Below are 18,340 nucleotides of genomic sequence, written 5' to 3'. Positions count from 1 at the left end.
GAGGAGAGGAGTTAACTCACTTCCACATATCCTTTCTCTCACAAATTATAGTGTACTTAATCGTGGTCTTATTCTTAATTAGCAAGGTATGGAGGGGAAAAGGGCTTCCATTACAAAAAGTTCCAGGAAAAGTAATTTTGGACACTGTGTTTTAGTGTGCAACAAGTGAAAAGAGTAATTCTGGCTCAGTTATTTACAGAGAAGCTAGAGTGCCAAGGTTCCCCCTCCCCTGCTTCCCATGCTGTAGCTCTTCTGTCAGACACCTCCCATCAGACACTGTGCCAACCTGTCTGGAATTTGCCTGTTTAGGAATGGCACTCCCCAGTTTTTGCCCCCTCAAGACTCTCCAAACCAGACACCACTCTCTTGTTCAATTTTCCCCTCCCCCTGCAGGGGGAGTGTGCGCTGGAGAGAACTGGAGGCACAAAAGGCAAAGATCACAGGCTGAGAGATAAGAACTATTTACTGTAAACAAAAATGAGATAGGAAAATGAACAGTAAGAGCAACAAACTCCCCAGTAACAGAAAATTTTGAAGACTACTTCTAAAACCAAGAGCTTTCAATACAGTGGACAGACAGATAGGCCTGTAGCCTCAATTATGTCAAGGATACTCTGGTTCCCAAATTAACTCTAGATCACAGCCTGAGTTTCCACACTTTTGTATCTTCTGTTCAGTACATGTGTTGGGACACTAATCATCATAGAAACTGCTCCAGGAGCTCATTTCACAGTCACACAACTCCACTGACTAACACTGGCCTGCAGTAACAACAATGTATGGTTCTCTGCTGCACTGAGGGCTCATCTATCTCTTCAAAGGAACAGTTACAATACTTCCTCTTTAACACCTAAAACCTGCCAGATTCTAGCTCTTATTTTGTAGTGGGTTATTTTATTTTGAATGCATGAATATCAAAGCCTGAAATACCAGTTTAACTAGCAAAGTTAACGGCCAGGATGCTGTTAAGAAAAACATCCACTGAAAGCAGATACCAAATTGCTGAATTTTACTTATTTAATAGTTAATAATCAGGACTTTATTTTAGGTCTTCAACATGCTGTTGTAATATACATTTCCAAATGCTTAACATTTATGGCCAACACTCTATTAAACATTTTTATGGCTTTCTGTTGAAAAGCAATTGACTGTACAGTCACTCCAATGCAGCTGACCCCTTGTAAAATCCTCCTGGGGTTTAAACTTACATGTCAAATCTGCACCACTATTTTCTCTATCACCCAAAATGTATGAAGTTTTACTTTGAAAAACACACAAGAAATTATAGATTGCTTAGTTTTACTTCTGCAAACTCACTAGGCTCACTGTTTCAGGAAGACCTGGAATTCTGTTGGCCTCCTTGCTAAAAGATTTGCAAGAAAACCTTATTATTAGAACACTACAAAATGAAATGTTACTATATTTGTTAATTTTGAGACAAAGTATTTCCTCAAAATTAATATATTCATATAATAATATTATTTATATTAATTTCAGGTTTATTTTTACAAAACAAACCATTACAAACCACTCTTTTTCTACAGATCACCTGAAGTAATTTTAAGTAATTGCATTTCAATAGGGAAATGGGACAATACCCACATCTGAGGTAAAGTAAAATTATTTACCAAAAGCAAATTCCAATTTTTGGAAAAATATCCCCAACTTCTAGAAAACCAACAGTCACAGAATAAGTCCAGGATAACCTAGAAAAACTACATGCACTTCTGATGTTGCATTAGCTGACAGAATATAAAAAAAAAAGGAAATTTTTTATTTACACCTACATTTGAGAAAAGTAGGTTATCTGGAGAAAATTATCACTATGAAAGACTTGAAAAAGAAAACCATGCATTTCAAATCCGTCAAACATTTGTGTAAGTTTTAAGAACCAAAGTTCACAATCATCAATTTTTTGAGGGTTTTCCTCTTTGACAATTTCTGAATTCTTGAAAGCCAGATGTTTCAATAAAGATATATAAAATACTTCTGCAGAATTAAGATTCAGTCATGTTTGAAAGGCGCCGCTGCCGTTTCTTGAAGCGCTTTAGGTTCCATTTGTATGTCTCCAGCATAAAAGGTCCATTGTAGACAAACAGCACAGTCATCCTGTCATTGTAAGTGAGATTCTGCAGGAGCTGGTGGAAAAATACAGAAACAAAAGTCAAAATGGCTAGATGTTCCCCATTATCTAAAAAAGCTGAATAAGATCTATGAAAAACCTGAGATCTCAAAAATATCACTATACTAGGATTACAACCTGAGAAATGAAGTGTATTTGTTCCTAGAAACCCCCTCAAAGGGACTCACTCTTCAGCCAATTTCTGTGCATGGCTATTCTTATTAGAGGAAAATTTTCATATCTAATCTGCACCTTCTTGCTGCCATCGACCTCATTGCTTTTTTACTGTATCCAGAGAATACCTCCACTCCTCTGTGGGCACAGAATAATGTTTTTCCCTTTTTTCCCCAGGGCAGGACAGGTGACAGTAATTGTACCCAAGTAAATCTATGTCTCTTTTCAGCCTTGTCCTTCTCTGAGCTAAGCAATTTCCATTAGTGGAAACTCAGAATGATCAAAATTACTTACAAGTTGCACTGCTACCTTCTGGAGTAAGTCCAGCGCCTGTACTACTTTTCTGAAGTGTAACAGCCAAAGCTGGATACTTACGATAATCCAAACTGTGCCAAACACAAGCCTAGCAGACAAGCCTAGCAGACAAAGATGTCATGCAAACCACAGATTATAAGCAGTGCTCAGGATGACATTGAACAATTTACCTGCAACTGATGCTCAACTTGTCACTTCCCTCTCCCCAGTCATTTAGGCATTACACCAGATGCTGTTGTTGATTTTTCTCACTTAAATACAAATTTTTTGTTTGTCTGTACTGAAATGAATCCTGGTTTTGATAAAATTTACCTAACCTAAGATTATTCAGAATTTCACTTTACAGCAAAAAAAGGATTAACTCCCAACATGGGAGTTATTTGTATGTTTAATAAACATAACATTTCACCAGATTTGTATTAAAAACACTAACTTTCAAACCCACTTCTAAGAACATATTCAGTTCATCTACTATGACAGCGGATCACAACTACTCAAAATACAGTATTCCCAATCAACTTTACTGCATATTAAATTATACCACTTCCCTCTGCAGCTTGCTTAAAAATACAACCACAGGAGGTGTCAACACACTGAAAAACAGGGTTGCAGTTTTTCCTGTATCCACTGGGTACACACATGGAACTTGGCTTGGTTAGACAAACTGTCACACTTTCTAGTAAGTGGTGACATATAGCAGGGGCTCAGGAACTGCAGGTAAGCCATGAAGAGTAGAGTCTGGCTTTCTCAGCCCACCCTGGGCTGCCTTTTTAATGATCCTCTGATGCAGCCCACACAAACACTCTCAATCAAGTCAACCTTTACACAATGTGCTCTCTCACTAATTTTTCTTGTGACAGGCTATTGTAACTTGTCATGTCACCAGCTTATGGAGGAAAGAGGGAAGGAGGCACTTCAGCCACCTCTTCATAACCCTGTTTCTTGTTGCTGAATAATGCTGCAACATAGTCCTCAAGTTCCCTATTACCATGATGCTGACTTTTTTGTTTTTTTAAAGTTTGAAGATTTTTTAAATTATGCTCTCTCATTTTAATTTTGATCTTTCCTGGTTAGCTCTGCAGACTCAAATTTTGCCTGTCTCTATTCTTAGTAATTTGACAACAGACTCAACTTTCACAACAAACTCTGGACCCCAGACAGCAATTTTCTGCAACTCCTTAAATTTGGGAAGCATTAGTTAGTTGAGCTATCTTTCAACATCCAGATCATGCTGTTCTTTCTCTAAGCAGGAGAGTGCATGGAAAACCTGATTCAGTAAGAATCACAAGAAGACAAAAGGGAACAGGTAACACAGAGCAACAAAGAAGTAATGTGGTCAGGAAACGACCAAACTGCATGGAGGTAAGCATACCGCAAGATCAGAAGGAACAGCAAGCATTACCTTCCATCTCCTTACAGCAAGGTAAATGCTATGAGGGGGCCTTACTCAGACCCTTCCATTGCTACTTACTGAAAAAACAGGACGTATCAGCCAGATTTTCTAAAATACAGTGTATAAAGCGATACAAGAGTGATATCTTAATGAAAACCAGCACACTTACTGACTGCTTGTCTCCCTGGTGTACAAGTAATATTTACTGTTTCAATTTGTCTTGGATCAAGTTCAACATAACATTAGTCTCTGTTAATGGCGCAGGTGGACAGCCACCTTATTTACCCCTTTCAAGACTTGGCACTGCATCACTGCATGACTAGTAAGTTAACTGCCTTTATTTAAATTTTGACTGAGGAGTACCATTAAACTGGTCACTCTCAGAGCACAGATCTCATCTTTTCCGGGCCTCTAAATCTCAGATTAATACAGGAAAATTATTCAAGTAATCATGTGGGACTCCTCTAGTTCTGATGTCAGCAGCACTAGCCTGCTCCTCCTCCAGTGTCCTCATCTGACTTGTCTGGAAGTTGGTCTCTGTTACAGTCTGAATTTTGTGTTAGACAGAGGCATTACCTTTTACAGCCTTTTCCATGGTAACCCTGTCCACTGGTGGCTAACACATGATAGTTCCAGTGGGGGCCACAACTCCAGAGCAGGCTTCTGAGATGAGCCTTGGTCTAAGTTGTCTGAATTCTTGCCTGACTGTCCTTAAAATGGACAAATACTCTCTTTAATCCAAATTTCTTAGGTAAAACACAGGTAAGTTATACAGCGTTTATTGGTGTATTATCACACCAAATTCCACTCTCCTACACTTGACGCTTCCTATTTAATTTTCTGCCACACACCTTTGGTGTAATGAGGAAGTACTGAGATGTCCTTTTTTTACAAGCAGTTTCCACAACCATTTCAAAAACTCTTCTCTCATTTGTTGGATCCATTCCCTGAAAAGAAAAAAAAAAGTCTGTTCTCTCCACTACATCATAAGCATCTGTACACAGAAAGAGCAATACCACACCATTGATTCTCACCTGATTTATTTCATCAACAACCCTGAAGGGACATCTGTTGAGTTCTTGCAGAGCCATCAGGTACAACATAGTGGAAACAGTTTTCTCACCTCCACTATGATAATACGGAGTCAATTCATGAAGTTCAGTGCTACTGTGGAATTTGACTCTAATGCGAATTCCATACTTCTCATACTCCTCCTGTGAAAGCCAGTACCTTTAAAACTAATTTTCTTTTTATTATAGCTTATTTTACAATGACATGCAAATTACAGGGTATTTATACAAATGTACATGGGTCTATCAACTACTCAGGATCAACTTAAAATCAAGATATTAATTCTGGTTCATCTACATATATTAATCCTATTTCATTTGTTTTCCTTAATTATTCTTTTCCTCCATGTCTACTTTTGTTACAGAATTTCCAACACCATTCCCTTTTCATGACTATGATTTATTAATTCCTGTTAAGAAAAGTTTTTATATGCAGTAAGAACATGAAGAAGAAAATAAAAATCTTGGACAGAAAAAGAAGAAAGCAATGGCCCTATAAATCCCATTAATAATTAAAAAAAAAAACCTTAGGATACTATCAATTTGACCAGCGGAGTAATGGTGTGTGTGTAGGCTGTGTACCAATCTGAACCTGTTTAAGTACAAGCAGTTCAAAATCCATCAACCACTACTGTCCAAATCCAGGACAGCCATTTCCTTTTTATACTTCAATGGGAAAATCACACACAAGGATTCCAGTGCTGGCTTTTCTTTAACAGGAAAGTGAAACTTGGCAGCAGCCTCAGCCAATGATGCAAGGTGTCAGGATAACAGAGGTGACTCAAAAGAAGGACCATAAAATGAAATGCATTCATGCTTAAGATGAAAAGGAAATCTCCAGAGGACTCTCTAGGATTGCTGAAGCTGTGTTCAGTGGCCACGGAGTTCACTTGGTTGGTCAGAGTATGATACTAACAACATGAAGTTTTGAGTTCAATCCCTGTATGGGCCATTTACTTAAGAGCTGGACTTGATGATCCTTCTGAGCCCTTCCAACTGATTTGTTATTCTGTGAATTGTTCTGATTACAATTTCACGTAAGGAGAAATAAACCCCAGAATCTAAGGTCTCTAAGCCCACTGTAATTTCAGATGCACTGGCAAAAGTAGGTTTGAAAAAGTGAAAATACAGGCTAGCAAACCAAATTAAAAAGATTGCTGTGAAACACAGCCACAATGGCATCAGTCAGACCTTGACAACTGCCACACAGTTGTGTATTTTGAATACCCGTTTGTATAACTGAGAGATTTTCCAAAACCTGACAAAAATGATGCTCAAAACTCCTTGTAGTGAATCGAGGAATCTGAATGTTATCATGGCTAGCAGTAGGAATTCTGGCTACTGTGTTACCAAGGGAAGTCAGACTGTTCCCAGAGGAAGAGAGGCTTCTGCTAGAACATTAAGAAAGAACCCAGTGAAGTGTTTCACACAGTATCACAGAGTCGCTACGGCTGGAAGAGGCCTCTGAGACCAGAGCCCAACCTGTGACTGAACACCAATCTGGGAAACAGACCACGGCACTGAGTGCTCTGTCCAGTCGTTCCTTAAGCATCTCCAGGGATGGTGACTCCATCACCTCCCTCCCCAGTCCACTCCATGTTTAATCACATTTTCTGTAAAGAAGTTCCTCCTAATGTCCAATTCCTCTTCTTATCCAATGGTGACAGCAGGTAGTGTCACCAAGCACATCCACAGACCTCAAGATTTCTATAAGGCAGACTAACAGAGGCTTGAACTTCAGTGTCACAGAAATATCTCTAATAAAAAGTAAGTCAACCTCAAGAGTCTCTCTCTTCTTATCTACAGGAAAGGCAAAAGATTCTCCTGCAGAGAACACCAAGGAGTGCAAACTTGAGAGGAGATTATTCACCCTTCTAGACTGTGGCCACTGATCCCTTGAGGAAAGAAGTTTTACTCACTGGCACAGTACTGCTAGCTAATCTCTTAAAACTATTTGTGACATCTTTGCTATAGAAAAGCAAGACCTTCCAAAGAAGAGATTCAGAAAGGCACTCCACAGGCCTTTTGCTTTTAAATAGCTTTACTGTTCCTTCTGTGTTCTCTCTTTCAACCTACTTTTATCCAAAACAGAGTTTTTGTGTAATATAGATCTGTCGAGGTAACTGTCAAAAGACCTGAAAAGTCTGTGTTTTAATGCTCTATTTTTTCATATTACTATTCTACAGGTAAACATTTTTATGTAGTTCAAATGAAGAGCCTTACCAGTCACTCTTCTGCCCTAAGTAATAACTACCACCGCTATTTTAAGAAAAGCTGCTTGAGTAAATTACAACAAAAAAATAAAAGTCAGAAAAAAAATGTGTTAAATTTCACTACTGTGCAGTCTATGTGTTAACATACAAGAATCTTGACATCATCATTTCAGTGATCAATTTAACACGAACTACCAAATTTCCCTCTCCAGTTCACTGCACTGAATACTTCTCCCCAAGTTCTACTGATGCTTTAACTCTTCACCAGAGGTAACCCCTACCTATAAAAGTTAGAGAAGGCAACAGGATGGGCCAAATGACAGCTGCTTTCAGAACACATAAATGGCCTCAGACTCCAGTAGTAACTACATGTAGAAGCAAATCAATTCAACGCCTAGTAACAGAATATTTAGATGATAATAAAGGACAAAAGTTAGCTGAAAATTCAGAATTAAATAATGAGCTTAATAAATCTGAGTAACAGCTAAGTAAATACAGTGTTTCTAACGAAGCTTTGTAAGTTGCAGGCCAATTTCAAAAGCCAGGAGGTGAAGTCCTAGTCATTTGGATAAAGACTCACTTGCCTTCAATCAGACTGATAAGTCCGTTCTAGTATACTGAAAGTGTTGAGTAAAAGTTCAGTGCTTTTAAAAAAAACATCTCCACAGGACAACTTGGTTTTTTTCTCTAGCAATATATGATCAAAACATTATGCAAGAAAATATGCATGTTATATGAAAAATCAATCATACCTCATTTTCCTTATGAAGATCAACTTCACCAACACACTGCATAGAACTAAAGAACTTACTGAACTTTTCATTAATTTGTTCAATCATCACTTTCAAGAGGTTTATCCATTTTTCTTTGATCTAAAAACAGACATATCCATGTAAAATCAATTTAAGACCTGAATTTTCCCTTGGAAATAGCATTTACACTGAAAAAACCATCGTAATTAGGGAAGTTAGCATCTCCATTTACACTCAAAACAATCTGAAATGTTACCATTTATTTCTGTACATACACTCTTACAAGAACATAGAATTATAATAATGATAAAGTAGTAACTTGAGCTATTACCTGTGAAATGTTTTGCTTATAGTTATTCAACTCATTTCTCTTTTCCTCTAGATACTCTGTTAACTGCTGTATTTCTTGTGTTTGCTTATTGTATTCTTCAACAACCTGCCAGAACAAAAAACAAGCAGTCAGCAAAATATTTGCTAATTGTAACTCTGACTGTAAAAATACCACACTGCATCAATACTGTTCAAACATAACTGCAGACTACTGCACTGCACACTAAACAAAACAGATTTCTAATTTTAAGCAAGGAAACAGTAAAGCTTGGTTTCTCTCAGATTATTGCAACATCTTTTTTTTTAAAGAACCTACCTTAAATCAGAGTAGATGCAGAATCTGGCATTTACAGCACATTGTTCATACTGTCTAGCTTATTATACTGAAAGTGGGAAACAAGTACAGTGTGGGTAGAGGGGGAGGGAAAGCAATGAACACACCGAACTACTGAGGCCTGTGAAACAGGAAGCCCTGGTTTTCTCTTCATTCAGAAAAGCATCAATTTCCTCCAATGTGTTTGGAAGAGTCTGAAAAGCCTACAAGACAAAGGATTGCACATGTTACAAAGCAATACTAGTGAAGGGCTGAAGTTTTCTTTAAAAAAAAAAACCACAACTGGATAAACCATAAACTATTTTGTTACTTTCAATCAGGGTGTCAGATACTCAAGATTTAACATAGCATGATTCCCCCACTAACTATTCTGGACCAAGAAAGAAGGTTCGAAGGTTACATAATTAAGAGACATAATCAGTTGCTCTTCAGTCGTCTAAACTGTGCAGGCACAGATACTCAGAGATTCAGTGTAAGACATGGACTATGCTAGATAAGTCATGCAAATGAATACTCCTGAGAGGGTGGGTTCAGAACTCAGTTCTTTGATGTTGCTCCATTAGAGCAGGAAGGTAGAAAAATATGGCCTCTCTTTATTTCTGTGAACACAAGACTGTGGATTTCAATTGAAGTCACATTTCTCTCCCCTGCGCACAAAACAAAGTAGTAGTCAAAGGGTATTTCAGCATTATTGCAAATGTGCTGAAAAAGGTTTCAAAGGCTAATGAGAGTAACAGAAGTACACATAATCCTTTACTAGGAGCCTTCTAGTGAAAAAAAAAAAAATACATTGCAGGAGAAGTCAGAAATTCAAGAGATGCATGAAATTTTCTTTTTGCACATACAACTTTAAATTCTTCTGGAAAATCTTGATCTGGACGCAATCTGCAGATGTGTTGAGCCTGTTTCATCAGTTCCCTGCACTTGTCATAAAGATGTTGCTTCTTATTATCCAGTTCATGAAGACGTTGCTGTTAGAAATATTAAAAGATATTTTTAAAAATCACCACTATCTTTTTTTTTAAAGTATTATTGTGAATTTCCAGAGCTAACTCTAGCACACTAGCAATAAACAACATCTGAAACAGAAAAAGTAGGTGAAACCAGACTATTAAAATATCAAAACAATTTGCTTCAACTAACCAAAACTCATTATACATCTCTGCTCATCAAGTCAACAGATACCAAGGTAAATGGATCAAAAGCAAGCTCTTCAGAAATACCTAAATTTCTTTTCTCTCAGCTTAGTAAATGTGCATGTAGATTCAAGAGTTATCTTCCCAAGTTTTACTGTTGTGTACTTCAGCTAAATATAGGAGCCCTCCAGTGGTGAAAAAAATTCAGTTTTCGTTTGAAATCACACAGCTAGAGAAATACTTGTTTCACAGATTTAAAAATAGGACATAGACACTGACAGTCACTCATATTACTTTCTGTAACTGTAACTGATTGTTATTTACTAAATACAACAGAAGTTGTAATAATGGGTATGATCATTAGTGATCATCTCACACAAGCTAGTTACCTGTTCTCAGCAGCTATAAACTCAAAAAAACCTTGTTCTTCCCTCCCTCTCCACTAAGCACTACACAAAAGATCGTTGCATTATGGATAAGCATTTCACAATCTCCACAAACAAACTGTAAAAATATTTTTCTATACTGAGCTGGTGCTTTCAGAAAGGTTGGAAAGCTTTTAGAAGAGGCCTTTTTTAGACCTTCTCTTCTACTTCATGAAGTCCATTGCAGAGGAGGGTTGCAAGGACTGGCATTAGAGCTGTACAGATAAAACAGTAAAGGGAGGACATCCTTCCTTTTCTTTCCAGCCAAGATTTCAAGTTATACTGAATTAGCATAAATGCTATTGTACAGCACAAGTTACCTTCTTCTGGATATCCGCATATGCCCTGTTTTTTGGATCCCACAAATTTAAAAGTCAAATGGCTTCATCTGAAATATTCTGACATGATAATGAAGGCAAAAGATCCTGTGAGAGTCACCCATACTTTTTTTCTACAAGAAGCGTAAATTTTATGTATTTGATCATTTTCAGAGCCCAAATCAATTCTGAATCAACTGAAGTGGGGAATCTCAATTCTCAATTGTATAAAGAGCTCCCACTTGAAGGGAGGTCTGCAGAGCTGCATGAAACAAGAGTTCAAGTTGATCTGTAGGCACTTAAAATCTGAAACAGATTCAATATTCAACAGATTGAACATGCCTGATCCAAATTATCGTAAGTAAAATTCTTCAGTGAAAAGGAAAATATATAGTTGGCAGGAGAAACTTCAGTATGTGACAGAAAAACTAGAAAGCAACAGATATTTGATGTTAATATCAAGCATGTACTAGTAAACGCACTGACAATTCAGCAAGTCAATTCTCAATTTTCACTCAACTTTGCCAGTTTACTGTCAATGCCCACATACAAAATAAAATTTAGACAAATATAAATACACAAGCTTTGATTCCTTATTTCTTCTATACATTAGAAAGTATGTGGCAATGTTCCTGTTGGTTTCTTGAGGGGGCCTCAATGGGACTCCACTTTACTCACACGCCATTCACTAGGAAGGAGGCAATTTTTAAGAATTATCAGAATGTTACAAATCACAAATCCTGTCTACCAATCTGACCAGATATCTAACTGTACCAGCCCAGGCTTCTCCCTAAATGATGAAGATGTGTGCAGAGACAACTAGAAACATTACATGAGTTTCCCAGTGACAATACACATTACTGACATGACGTTCATGGCTTTGTTATACAAAGAAGAGTTTACACATTTCTTACTACAATAAAAGGATCCAGGATAAGATGACTAAGTGGCACATTTTCACAGCAGCTTAGCTGTCTTAACTGAGGATGGCAAAGCTAGTGTTCTGCTTTAAATGAAGAGGCTGAAGTCAAACCACAGAAATCAAGGCTAAATATTTAGCAGTACTAACAGCCACTTCTAAACAAAGACACAGAAGCATCCTTTTCAACAGCATAAAGGCTTCCCAATGAGACATTTTCATAGTAGATATCCCAATATCCATATATATTGTTACCTGTGCAGCTCTTAGCTGTACAGTTCCTGCCTTGTACTCTGATTGTAGTCTGTTCTTCTTAGCAGTCACCCTGGTCATCTGAAAAGCCAGATCTACTTTGTCGACGTTCAATGGTATGATCCTCTACACACAGGAAAAGAAAGTATGTTTTTTTTCACCAGACTCAAAACTGATATAATCACTACTTGAGAAAATACCCATCCTTTTAGTCATAGCATACAATTTCACACTGTGCTCAGGTCATCAATACTGCTATCAAATTCAATGAAAAGTGGTGACCCAAGTTCTTTAAGAGGTACAGTCCACATGTACTTTTAAGTATCTACAGATACATATATAATTTCCACCAAATAGATATAAATACACATATGTAGATACATATACACGTCTACTTTCAACCCACAATTTTACATCAACCCTCCCTTACCCCATTCTCATTCCCTTCTCACTATATACTATCATGTGAAATGTAAGAGCTAAGGCCATCTCAACTGTTACTCAGAGAGAATAATCCAACACGTGGATATCGGTGGACATCATATGCCACACAGGGAGGGAAAAGGTCAAAAATACACACAAAAGACATACACATCTTGTAATGACAGTGCAGTTGACTGACAAGTTGCACAGAAACCCTTATATCTGATGTCTTAACTGGAACAGCACATGACAACTAAACAAGGCTGTGTTTGGGCAGTTACGTAACAGACTTTAATGATCACTAGAATCTGATTTCATGACATTGACATTAAAACATCTGGGTTTTTTTCAAACAAGTCAGCCTCAGCAACAGTCCAGAGGCTTCAAAACCATCAACACATTTTTTACTGTCTAAAGGGTAGCCACAATTATAGGCCATTGAAAGCAACTGTTTATCATGTCTTTATGATCAGCACATAAATACAAATTAATCCTCTCCCTTAATAGAAGGGAAAAAGGTTTCTACTGTAGACCTAGGGGATCTACAAGATGAAGTCTTGAGGGTGCTAGCATCTGACTACAGTGGTGAGCTAAGGTTCTTCACTATTTGTCATTTTAACACAAAGTTTCTACAGTATGAAGCTGGGCAGAGGAAAAAGTTTATTCATTTACAATTCTCTTAAGCAATTTCAAAATAATTATCAGAAATACCAACTTAAAAAAATTAGGAGATGAAAAATGGAAAAAGTTAATATTATTCAATAATTAGGAAAGCTAGCTTGAAAACATTGACAGTAACAAATGTTGCAGGCTTCCCACTTAAATTACAAGAACTGGACTCTTCACAAAAGCGGAACACATACCAAGTTAAAAATACATACCTTTATGAGATGCATCAGTTCAGTAACAAGTTCGGCTTTCTGTTTATTTATTTCTTTGATTTTTACATTTGCCAGCTGAAATTCCTTCTCTAGGTCAATAGCATCTTGTTCCAGCTGTCTTAAACTATGGGAGGAATCAATATTTGATTCATTGTGATTAAAAATAAATCATACTAAAACACAAACGTTCCTACACTTGATGACAAACCAACAGTTAGCAAGAATAGGAATTTATAATCATAAACATTCCAAACATACCGGAGGCATTCCCAGCCTATGCACTTTAAACCAAAGAAATACAACAGACAAAACAAGTAGCAGTTAAAGAAACTCCACTTTTGGCCACTAACAGCATAATTGTGCAAGCATAGTCCTTTACTTCTGTAAATTTCAAATCCGAGAAAAAAAAAAACGTGTAAGGAATGAACTTTTCTTCTTCTGATACCTCTTTGTAACAATACAACACAGGTGAGTTCAGGAAGTTTACTTAATTCTTGTTACGTAGTCTAGCCAAAAAATAAATATATCCTTGTCTCAGTGAAGAAAAACAGAGTTTTCACTTGTTATAGAGCTTCGGAACATGGAAGAGGAACCATGGTATTTAGTGAGCTGCAAAGCATTTGGAGATTTTTCAAAACTGCTGAACAGGCCAAGAGGATGATACAGGAAACTACAAACTGGTCATTCTCGCTTCGATCCCTGAGAAAACAGTAAAACAAGTCCCTTCAGGAAGCAATTCTAGGGGCATAATGGAGAAGGTGATCATGGAGATTCATCAAGCATTTACAAAGGGCATGCCATACCTCGTGAACCAACTGTAAAACAATGGGGTGACTGAGACCAAGCTGTTGCTACTTACGTCAATTTTAGCTTCCTGTTAGGGCACCTGACAGAAGCTCACCTCCACACATACGAAAGAGACAACAGAAGCTGCCAGAAGTCCAAATAATACCCTGCATCTTGGCTACACCCAGGCCTACCACATGAGCCACGAGTCCATGAAATGCCCATTTCCACAAGCTCAGAGGAGCACAGGGCCATGGGAGCAGATGGGAATGCAAACTCAGGACTCAGAGAAAGGGACACCCTGTCCCAGGACAGTCTCAATACCAGTGTCCAGGTGTGAAACCAATCAATCTAGTCAACACCCAAGGTCCCCTTTGGACTGAGGAGGTTGCCTTCTTGCACCACAACTGAATCACAGAATTGGTTGGGCTGGAAAAGACCTTAAGATCATTTAGTCCAAACACCAACCTAACACTGCCAGATTCTTCATTAAACTATGTCCCTAAGAACCACACCTACAGGTTATGTTACAAACCAAAAAAGTAACTGAAATAAATCAAAAATCCACTCCTCCAGGCAATGATACAGCTCTCATGAAATTTCAGGCTCTGAAATGCAAAAGTAGTATCTGAAAATACTATAGTCAAGTAAGTCTACAGGAGTATCACACAGAAAATGAGTGAACACATGCCTGTCTGTGACTCCAACAGCAGTCCTCTACCTTAATTTAAGTGGCGGCACAACCTTTGGCAACAGCTGTCCTGGCAAAGAGACAGTCACACCACCATTCCAGCCTCCTTCCTCTTTAAGAAACCACTTATTCTCCACTGACTGCAGTTCATCTGGAAAGCCTGTGGTTTTGTGGCTCTTTCACATTTTAGTGGGCATTTCTGTTTGCATTAGCAGTACTGGGAATGCACCAAACATGCCACAGTGTATTTGTGGGATACCGAGTAACCCAAATTTGTCACTGTGGCTGAGCAGCCTCACTGCTGGCCAAGTCCTGTGAAGGTTCACCAGGGTTACCAATTGTTCACTGAAGCTCATGAACACATGGATATCTTTTTGAAGCAGCAGTGTGTAAAAATTATATAGAGGAGACAAAACTGTGTTCCTATTTATGATATAGAAGATATCTAAATAAAAAAGTAATTATATAACATAAGGAGACGCCTTGTTTCTGACAATTTTGCTGTTATCTCAGTAGAGAGTGCTCTGAATCTTTGTTCCTAAAGGCCAAGTCCTCCAGCTTCACTAGTCATCAATTCAGTGCCAAAAGAAACCTCAGTCTGTAGAGGGTAACATTACTGTCCCTGACTGAAGAGTCCTTCAACCTCTGCAGTCAAAAAGCCACTATCAGCTGCTGTCACTGAGACTCCTCCCAAGCTGTTCAGCCCCCAGCCCAGTCCTCTGCATCTCCTGTAGAACAGCATAGCGCTGGACATTGTGCTGTACAATAAACATTATGGGATCCAGCAGAAAAGCACAGGACTCTTACTATTACATATTTAGGAGGGCAAAAAATGTAGGAAAGGGAGGAACTAAGTAAGTTGGAGAATAACACGTATAGGAAAACAGAGGAATATGAGGATAAGAGGGACATTTAGATGTAAATAGTGGGCTGGTTGCTACCCTTGTCCAGCCACACCCAATTGGCACATTCACTTTTTACTCAACTCCATTCCTCCCTCTTTTCTTGCTTTCTACTCAGGCACTCACATGTTTGGAAGTCTAAGTGCAAGCAATTGTAGTCAAATCACAAGTCAGAGGGGGAAACCTGCTTGTCTGTGATGGCTGCACCTGGCTGGAGACCAGAGCAAGTGTACCATGGGATGATGTGATTGTCCTTGCTGCCAGCACCACGGTACAAGTGTGCAAGAGAGTGTTTGATCCCTAATAAAGACCAAAGCACACTAGACAGTAAGTGGCCCAGGAGCCAAGACAGTAAGTGAGTCACTAAGAGTGACACCGCAGGAAGAAATGGCTACTGGAGGATCAGCCTGGCTGACACAGACTGCTGCCACATGCATGTGCTTACGGGTAAGATGACAGGAGTACTGGCTATGGGGTGCAAACTGGGGGAGTCGCGGCTACCTCTGTATCTCTGAGACAAAGACCACAGAATGAGCTACTGGAAACTAGGGAGTCACAGCCAGTTCAGCATGCAGGCACACATGGGCGAGGGAGGCAGTCTCTACAGGCCAACAGAAGCAGGGCTACAGCCTCAGGGGTTTGCATTTCCAGGTACAAGCAGTTCAGGAGACAGAGGTCTAGGGGTACTGACTGCGCAGATTCAGAGTGTCTGGAACCAGCTGCCAACGGGATCCACACTGCCCACAGATATGCACAGACAATGCACCTGTGCATATCTATGGGTAATCTCATGTTGCTCAGACACAGTACAAACATGACCCAACCACCAGTGTTGCATCTGTCCAGCCAGTTGCCCTGTATGACCATTGTGCAGTGTGTAATTACATACACATAAGCTGTTCAGATGTGTTCTGTGTGTGTCCAGTGGGAAGTCAGTTAGCCCCACTACTGGATTCATGCAGGAGGAGCATTAACCTGCATAAGCTTCATCTTCCTCTCAGTTTGCTGGATCCTGACGAATTTCTCTCATTTTTTGAGTGCTGTGTCCCATACCACTCATGCATTTGAATTTCAAGACCACAGTTTGGATTAACTGAAGACTAAATAGGTAAAAAAATGTGGTTCTATGGCGACTCTTGGTTTGTTTTCTCTTGCCCAGAAGTCAGTACCAAGGATTATGTTCTGGATCCTATCCTGTTTAGGACTCCTTCACTGGCACATGGAAGAGCAAAGAGAGGGCCCTGCTGTTAGGTTATTAGACACTGAACTACTGGGAGGGAGCAATAAGCCTGCTGTTCACAGAGGTCTACTGAAGCTGAGGAAGCAGTTGACAGAACATTTGTGAGATTCAGCAAAGACAAATGCAGAGTCCTGTCCTGTGAAGACAGTGGGTCTGGCAGTAATATAGGCTCATGACAGACTGACTGCAGCAACGCTCTACAAAGAAGAACCTGAAGCACTGCTGGACAATGAGCTGTGCATAAGCAAGCAGCGCACCCTGGCAGCAAACCAGGCTGTATGAATAGGAGCATAGGCAAGTTAAGTGATTTTTCCTCTCTGTTTAGCACTACACACAGTTTGGACCACTGTGCAAAACCTCACCCAGAGGGCAATCAAGATGGTCAGGGGCTACAGCACACACTCTACAGCACAGGATGAGGTGCTCTGTTTGTTCACCATAGACAAGAGACTAAACAGCCCTGTATCAACAGAAACCACTGACAGGATGGAACAAAGTTCTCTTATGAGGTACACAGTAGAAGAATTGATAGACGTGTGCCTAGGTTAAAACAAGAAAGGTCCAAACTGGATGTTAATGTTGTCTACACTGCCTACTGGGAGTGTGTGCTTAAATGAAATACCAGTTGAAAAATGCCTTGACTTCATGTCTTATGACAAACAGCAACAGAAAAACCAATTGCAGAGACTCACAAAAACAAAACATATGTAATGAATGATACTATGCACAACTGGGGCCTTACTCAATCCCTGACATGCTTACTTAGTACCATTTATACACATTATGGCATTATCTAGATATGTGCTACAAAGTTAGAACAATAATCTAATATTTGAGTAAATACATGCAGTGATATTTAACTGGAATCCTATGATTTTATTACAGAAAATCATCTGGAACATTGCTACATGTTGTCTCAGATACTGTCATAATTTCTAAACACCTTCCTTGTCTTGATTATCACCTGTACCTAATGCTCAAATACTGGTTACTTTTTAAGGGTAAAAGCATGCTGTATTAAGAGAAAACAAAAAAATCTCAGCTTTTAAAATGATAACATAGATATTGTAGATTTTTTCATAGATAACATAGCTTGTTTCCTACCTATCATACTTCACACCAATTTTTGATTCCAACTGCCTCCTCCGGTTTCCTTTCTCTAAAAGTGCCTTCTTCTCCTGCCTGAGTTTATTGTCCTTGAGATCCAGAAGTTTCTGTCTCTCGAACAGTGCAGTCAAACGTGCATCCAATGACTTTAACGTATTACTGATGTCCTGAAACAAAAGAAAAGGCAACACTAGCATCCTTACTGCATGCCATACTAACATATGCAGGCTCTGCTTAATGCAGGATAAAACGGCTAAAAGTTCACAACATACACAGTTACAGAAATACATTGGTACCTGTCGCTGGTTTTCCAACTGTCCCCTTTCCTCTGTATCCACTGAACTAGTGAGATACTGTGCATCCTTCAAGCATATGTTACTAGTGATGGTTTGTTTTGTGTAAGAAGACATTTTAATAACATATCTTTCTTCTGCTGTATAAATTTGCTTCAGATTGGTTTCCTGTATGACCTAAGATATACAGAAAAATATTAATCTGACCAAAGCATTATTGAAGGCAATACTTTTCAGAACAAGGAAAAAGTGTGATTGATAAACA

General features: G+C 38.8%; 1 protein-coding gene across 5 annotated transcripts in view; it reads right to left on the bottom strand.

Annotated features, from left to right (window-relative positions):
• SMC5 (structural maintenance of chromosomes 5) overlaps positions 1 to 18,340 on the bottom strand; it is a 43,902-nt gene that overhangs the window by 2,209 nt on the left and 23,353 nt on the right. For 2 of the 5 annotated variants that reach the window (XM_063179654.1, XM_063179655.1), the window contains 11 exons: positions 18,079 to 18,252; positions 17,780 to 17,949; positions 13,057 to 13,180; positions 11,756 to 11,878; positions 9,549 to 9,674; positions 8,811 to 8,906; positions 8,371 to 8,475; positions 8,040 to 8,159; positions 5,039 to 5,218; positions 4,856 to 4,951; positions 446 to 2,138 (listed from right to left, as the gene is read on the bottom strand). In XM_063179654.1, coding sequence (XP_063035724.1) covers positions 1,998 to 2,138; positions 4,856 to 4,951; positions 5,039 to 5,218; positions 8,040 to 8,159; positions 8,371 to 8,475; positions 8,811 to 8,906; positions 9,549 to 9,674; positions 11,756 to 11,878; positions 13,057 to 13,180; positions 17,780 to 17,949; positions 18,079 to 18,252 — 1,455 coding nt within the window. In that variant the 3' untranslated portion in view covers positions 446 to 1,997. Of the gene's footprint in view, positions 1 to 445; positions 2,139 to 4,855; positions 4,952 to 5,038; positions 5,219 to 8,039; positions 8,160 to 8,370; positions 8,476 to 8,810; positions 8,907 to 9,548; positions 9,675 to 11,755; positions 11,879 to 13,056; positions 13,181 to 17,779; positions 17,950 to 18,078; positions 18,253 to 18,340 lie in introns of those variants that run through there. The other 3 variants (XR_010031028.1, XM_063179657.1, XM_063179656.1) reach the window with 3 other exon arrangements.

This window comes from Melospiza melodia, chromosome Z (genome assembly GCF_035770615.1).
Source record: "Melospiza melodia melodia isolate bMelMel2 chromosome Z, bMelMel2.pri, whole genome shotgun sequence".
Taxonomy (NCBI): Eukaryota; Metazoa; Chordata; class Aves; order Passeriformes; family Passerellidae; genus Melospiza; species Melospiza melodia.
This window is presented reverse-complemented; position numbering and strand designations above follow the sequence as displayed.